General features: G+C 30.1%; 1 protein-coding gene across 1 annotated transcript in view; it reads right to left on the reverse strand.

The window, feature by feature from the left end:
• Positions 1-826: 826 nt before the first annotated feature.
• Positions 827-6,836, reverse strand: part of LOC111715282 (uncharacterized) — a gene marked incomplete at its 3' end in the record, with an annotated part of 16,016 nt that continues 10,006 nt past the window's right edge. The window contains exons 6-9 of the mRNA XM_023490590.1: positions 4,623-4,684; positions 3,334-3,467; positions 2,035-2,119; positions 827-910 (exon numbers count right to left, since the gene is read on the reverse strand). Of these exons, the coding sequence (XP_023346358.1) occupies positions 827-910; positions 2,035-2,119; positions 3,334-3,467; positions 4,623-4,684 (365 nt within the window). The remainder of the gene's footprint in view (positions 911-2,034; positions 2,120-3,333; positions 3,468-4,622; positions 4,685-6,836) is intronic.

Below are 6,836 nucleotides of genomic sequence, written 5' to 3' on the forward strand. Positions count from 1 at the left end.
TTGATATAAAAGCTATCATCTGCAAAGGACAACTAGCTATCGATCCTCTAATCATATTGATTTACTGATTCTGTGATAAGTATTGATATAAAAGCTGTCATCTGCGAAGGACGACAAGCTATTGATCCTCTATAATACGTATGAATCTAAAAGCTACCATCTGTGAAGGACGACTAGCTATTGAATATTCTAATCAATATTGATATAAAAGCTATTACCTATTAAAGAGTTGACTAGTTATTGATATTCTCAATAAATCAATATAAAAAATATCAACTGCAAATAACAACTAGCTTTTATTACTCTGATAAGTATTAAGCTATTATCTGTAAGGGACGACTAGCTTTTATTACTCTGATAAGTATTAAGCTATTACCTGTAAGGGACGACTAGCTTTTATTACTCTGATAAGTATTAAGATATTACCTGTAAGGGACGGCTAGCTTTTATTACTCTGATAAGTATTAAGCTATTACCTGTAAGGGACAACTAGCTTTTATTACTCTGATAAGTATTAAGCTATTACCTGTAAGGGAAGACTAGCTTTTATTACTCTGATAAGTATTAAACTATTACCTGTAAGGGAAGACTAGCTTTTATTACTCTGATAAGTATTAAGCTATTACCTGTAAGGGACAACTAGCTTTTATTACTCTGATAAGTATTAAGCTATTACCTGTAAGGGAAGACTAGCTTTTATTACTCTGATAAGTATTAAACTATTACCTGTAAGGGAAGACTAGCTTTTATTACTCTGATAAGTATTAAGCTATTACCTGTAAGGGACGACTAGCTTTTATTACTCTGATAAGTATTAAGCTATTACCTGTAAGGGACGACTAGCTACTGATGCTCCGATTAGCATGGGTAAAGTTGCTCTCAGAGCATCCATATTTTTCATCTTCAATTTCTACATCAGAAAATAAAAATGCTACAATGATTTATATATTTTTCGAAAACTGCACAGAAGGGATAATATTTTTCTTATTACTACTTTCCTTCATGTTTAAAACTTCAAAAGGTCTTATGCAAATGGGAATGACAGCATAATAAAAATTTCAAAATACAAGTCAAAAAATGGCTTTCATCTTTTGCATCAAAAACGTAAACATTTGTGTTTTCTTTCTGAAACCCTTCACAAAATGTGACAAAACTTACTTTTTTATATAAAGAGACTGTTTGCTAAATTTCAAGTGTACCTTCATTTGAAGAAAATTGTTAAAAAACGATGAAAAATAAGAAGGATATTTCAAACTTCGACTTTTGGATCTAACATGATTCATAGCCTGAAATATCAAAGATCTACGAAATTGGGTTCCACAATAATTTAGGGATTAAAATTTGAGTTTATGCCAAATTTTTTTTCTTTTATCTACTTTATTTGTAGCAGAGCAGAGACTCAGTATCATCTAGCTTTCAGAGTAGCAACAACTGGCTCTGGCTCGACGCTTCTGTGAGTCCTATGAGAGATACAGTGTGAGAGAGAGAAAATGGCAAACTAGAAAAAATTTAGCTAGGGGTGTATAGGGGGGGGGGGGTAAAAGAGAAGAGATGAACAGAAAACAGATGTACGAGCAGATAAAAAAAAGATACAAAATTCACTGCTCTTTTCTAATTTTGTTAAAAAATGTTAAATTTAAAATAAATTGTTAAAAAAATTTGTAGCAGAGACGCGCAAGGAAAAGGGCAATATTCATATTTTTCATAATTCAAAAAGATGATACTTTTCATTTTTAATCTAATTTAAAGAAATAGGTTTATTACTCTGTAAAAGGTTTGCACTTGACTTCTAGTAGACTTTCCCTTTAAAAAACTTCCCATTTAGTTTAAAGATTTGTTATTTGAATGATTAAAGTCTAAATTAGCAGACCTTTGATGAGTTATGTTAGATTAGATAACAGAAATTTGAAATATCAAAGGTGTACTCTATCAAGTTGAAAAGATATAGGAATAAGACATTTATGAGTTCTTAGCAATGATTCCATTTCAGAAATTCTATTTTTGATAATCTTTTTTTATTTTAATTATTTCTGCCTGAGAGTGAAATATTGATCCGTAGCAGTACATAACGATCATTGTTGCGGGGAAATAGTAAACACATGACGTCAGCACCAACATTCTAGAAAGCAAATAATCTATATAATATAGCTATTAACTCATATTTATATACATTTGTTTATATAAATATATGATAGCTATAGCTGGCCAGACGACTGGACAAAATCGCCTGAATTTTTTGAGGAAACCCATATGGGTAACCCGTGGCATCATAGGCTAAACAATTAAAATTAGTTTTTCAAATATAACTATTTATTTACTATAAGCGAGGATTTACCAAGAACTACCAACTTTACCGGGAATTTACTTTTCCAATTGTTTTCGAGACTTTTTTAAAGGGACAGACCGGCTATATAGGGTAGTTGAACTGAGTATGCAGTGTTGTGGACAAATTCTTTAGGATTCATTTGGACACATAAAACTTTTTAAAGATCTTTAAATCCTGAGTTTTAGCGCAAAGTCGACGTTAAAAATCGTACATTTGGGTGGATACATTTTCAGAATTGTTATTCTTTAATTATTAAATAACGACGACAAAAAATGTAAACAAAATTTTACAGTAAACTTATCATAGTTGTTTAGGAACAGGTTGAGAAAATAAAAATTAATCTTATCATCAAAAATAAGTAATCTTGTTCAATTATTATTTTCTATTTTCTCATTATTCTGGTTTCTCATTATTCGCAAAGATTTTCTGCAGATTTTCTAGAATTATTATTGAAAAGACAACATTGGAAGAATTTAAAGAAATCTGCGAATAAATTCGAAGGGATGAACAAGGTTCATAATTCTCCTCAGAATGGGATAAAAACAATTTTTAAAATCTATTTCTATTCAAACTTCGAAATTTCACGGACAACGCTGGGCACTTTAATTTATAAAACTTTGATTGCAGAAGAGATGAAATATGTATGATATTTTCAATTTTCATTGTTGTTGGAACAAACTTCAGTAGAAACAATTAAGAAATTATTGTACTTTTCAAATAGAGAAAATAACATAATATTAAAAAAAAATAGAATAATTAAATAGATAAAAACTGTAATGATTCTGCAATAATAAAATTGTTTCATATTTTAATGATAAAGATAAAAATTACATTTTATCACAATGTTGTACAATGTATTACATTTCAATACAGTTTAGTACAATTTAGTACAATGTTGTACAACGCAATAAAATGTTGTACAACGCAATAAAATGTTGTACAACGCAGTAAAATGTTGTACAACGCAGTACAATGCAGCACAATGCAATACAATTCAATATACTTACCTTAGTGAAACAAAGTAAGGTTCACAGATAGCAAATGAATAAACGTTAAAGTAGAATCCTTGTTGAAACATCAAGGCTGGTATGAACATTCCTAGGCTTGTACAGATGCATACTGTTATGTACAAAACACACAACTGAAATATAAGAATCATCAAAATTAACAAAATACTTAATCAATAAGCCAATTTATTTTTTTACAGAACTATCCACAAAAGCAAAGAATTCAAAGACGACTGTTCGTAGTTCATAGTATTTTTCCTTGAATTCAGGATTCTCTGCAAAAACCAGCAATTCAATTTAAAATTAGATACTTTAAATTGTGATACAAAATTAGATACTTTAGATTGTGATAAAAAGTTAGATACTTTAAATTGTGATACAAAATTAGATACTTTAAATTGTGATACAAAATTAGATACTTTAAATTGTGATACAAAATTAGATACTTTAAATTGTGATACGAAATTAGATACTTTAAATTGTGATACGAAAATAGATACTTTAAATTGTAATACAAAATTAGATACTTTAAATTGTTAAGTGTTTTAATTGTTATTATTTTCAATTTGTTAATCTCAGAATTTTATGGAACCTTTTAAAAGTCCAAAACTTTAAAAGTTAAAAAAACCAATTTTTTTTGCTCAGGGGGTCCAAAAATACCATTTGCAGGGCACAGGGGGTCCAAAAATACCATTTACAGGGCACAGGGGGTTCAAAAATACCATTTACAGGGCACAGGGGGTCAAAAATACCGTTTACAGAGCACAGGGGGTCCAAAATACCATTTACAGGGCACAGAGGGTTCAAAAATACCATTTACAAGGCACTGGGGGTCAAAAATGCCATTTACAGGGCACAGGGGGTCCAAAAACACCATTTACAGGGCACAGAGGGTTCAAAAATACCATTTACAGGGCACAGGGGGTCAAATTACCATTTACAGGGCACAGGGGGTCCAAAAATACCATTTACAGGGCACAGGGGTCCAAAAATACCATTTACAGGGCATAGGGGGTCCAAAAATACCATTTACAGGGCACAGGGGGTCCAAAATACCATTTACAGGGCACAGGGGGTCCAAAAAAAAGGGTGAAAAGAAACAAGACTGCGGAAAATAAGTGTAAAAAAAGTCCCCATGAAATGTAAAAATTTGTATGGTGGAACTAGAAACTATGCAACTTTTTTATGTAGAAAAGGTTAATAAAAATCTGTTCATCCTTTTTCTGGAACCCCCTGCATATCCCTGGTTTATCATGTTGACCCACAGCAGGTTAAAAGCTGGCACTGACCGGCGAGCTAAACATAGTTTTGTATAGATCTTGATCCACCTGGTTCATATACCGTTCAACAGCTGGACAACAGATAAAAGCATTAATACAGGGAACACACACAAGAAATGACAAATTTATGACTAACTGTGTCCCTAAAAGTTAACTGTGTTCCTAAACGTAAACTAAATGACTAACTGTGTTCCTGAAAGTAAACTAAATGACTAACTGTGTTCCTAAAAGTAAACTAAATAACTAACTGTTTCTCTAAAAGTTTACTTTGTTCCTAAAAGTGAACTAAATAACTAACTGTGTTCCTAAAAGTAAACTAAATTACTAACTGTGTTCCTAAAAGTAAATTAAATGACTAACGGTGTCCCTAAAAGTAAACTAAATGACTAACTTTGTTCCTAAAAGTAAACTAAATAACTAACTGTGTTCCTAAATGCAAACTAAATGACTAATTGTGTCCCTAAAAGTAAACTAAATGACTAACCGTGTCCCTAAAAGTAAACTAAATGATTAACTGTGACCCTAAAAGTAAACAAAATGACTAATTGTGTCCCTAAAAGTAAACTAAATAACTAACTGTGTTCCTAAACGTAAACTAAATGACTAACAGTGTCCCTAAAAGTAAACTAAATGACTAACTGTGTTCATAACAGTAAACTAAATGACTAACTGTGTCCCTACAAGTTAACTGTGTTCCTAAAAGTAAACTAAATAACTAACTGTGTCCCTAAAAGTAAACTTAATGAATAACTGTATCCCTAAAAGTAAACTAAATGACTAACCGTGTCCCTAAAAGTAAACTAAATAACTATCTGTGTCCCTAAAAGTAAACTTAATGAATAACTGTATTCCTAAAAGTAAACTAAATGAATAACTGAGTTCCTAAAAGTAAACTAAATGACTAACTGTGTCCCTAAAAGTAAACTAAATGACTAACTGTGTTCAAAAAAAGTAAACTAAATGACTAACTGTGTTCCTAAAAGTAAACTAAACAACTAACTGTTTCCCTAAAAGTTAACTAAATGACTAACGGTGTTCCTAAAAGTATACTAAATGACTAACTGTGTCCCAAAAGTAAATTAAATGACTAACTGTGTCCCTAAAAGTAAACTAAATAACTAACTGTGTTCCTAAAAGTAAACTTAATGACTAACTGTGTTTCTAAAAGTAAACTAAATGACTAACTGTGTCCCTAAAAGTAAAATAAATGACTAACTGTGTCCCTAAAAGAATAAAGGAAAAGGCCCTCAGCTGTCGTAAGCTACCCCGCAGAAGAGCCTGAAATAAGCAAAACTCATTTTAGCAATTATTTTTGATATTATTATCATTATGATCATTTTTATAAATGTTTTAATATATTTATTATTATCCTCTTATTAGAATAAAGCTGATTACTCGCCTTAAACTCAAGCTTCTTTTTCCTTATCTTTGCAACCTGATGGTATAGACTTTAAGAATTTCAAAGTATGAATTCAACTGGGTTAAGTAATTAAAGTTTGAAATAGCAAAGGTAGACACCAATAGGTTGCAAAGATTAGAAAATTATAATTTGAAGCGGGTAAAATTATTTCTTGACTTCTGAGTTTTGTTTTATCATTCTAATAAATATAAAAATTGAAAGTATTTGAGCTGGTGTATTGTATAGCTAATACATTCAAACCATTTTTTCAAAATAACCGTAGGAGAAATGCTAAACATGAAAGAATATCATAAATACTAAGCATGACAGTATAACTGATAAACGTACATAAAAGGATAAATTAAACATGATAGAATAAATGAACAACATTATAGAATAGATTGTCATGAAAGGATGTGTTTAACCTGTATCTGATAAATACTAAACATGATAGGATAAATGATAAACATGATAGGATAAATAATAAACATGATGAGATAAATGATAAACATGATAGGATAAATGATAAAGAAAATAGGATAAATGATAAACATGACAGGATAAATAATAAACATGATAGGATAAATGATAAACATGATAGGATAAATGATAAACATAATAGGATAAATAATAAACATGATAGTATAAATGATAAACATGATAGGATAAATGATAAACATGATAGGATAAATAATAAACATGATAGGATAAATGATAAACATGATAGGATAAATACTAAACATGATAGGATAAATGATAAACATGATAGGATAAATACTAAACATGATGAGATAAATGATAAACATGATAGGATAAATGATAAA

Source organism: Eurytemora carolleeae, unplaced genomic scaffold (assembly GCF_000591075.1).
Source record: "Eurytemora carolleeae unplaced genomic scaffold, Eaff_2.0 scaffold1651, whole genome shotgun sequence".
NCBI classification, from domain to species: domain Eukaryota; kingdom Metazoa; phylum Arthropoda; class Copepoda; order Calanoida; family Temoridae; genus Eurytemora; species Eurytemora carolleeae.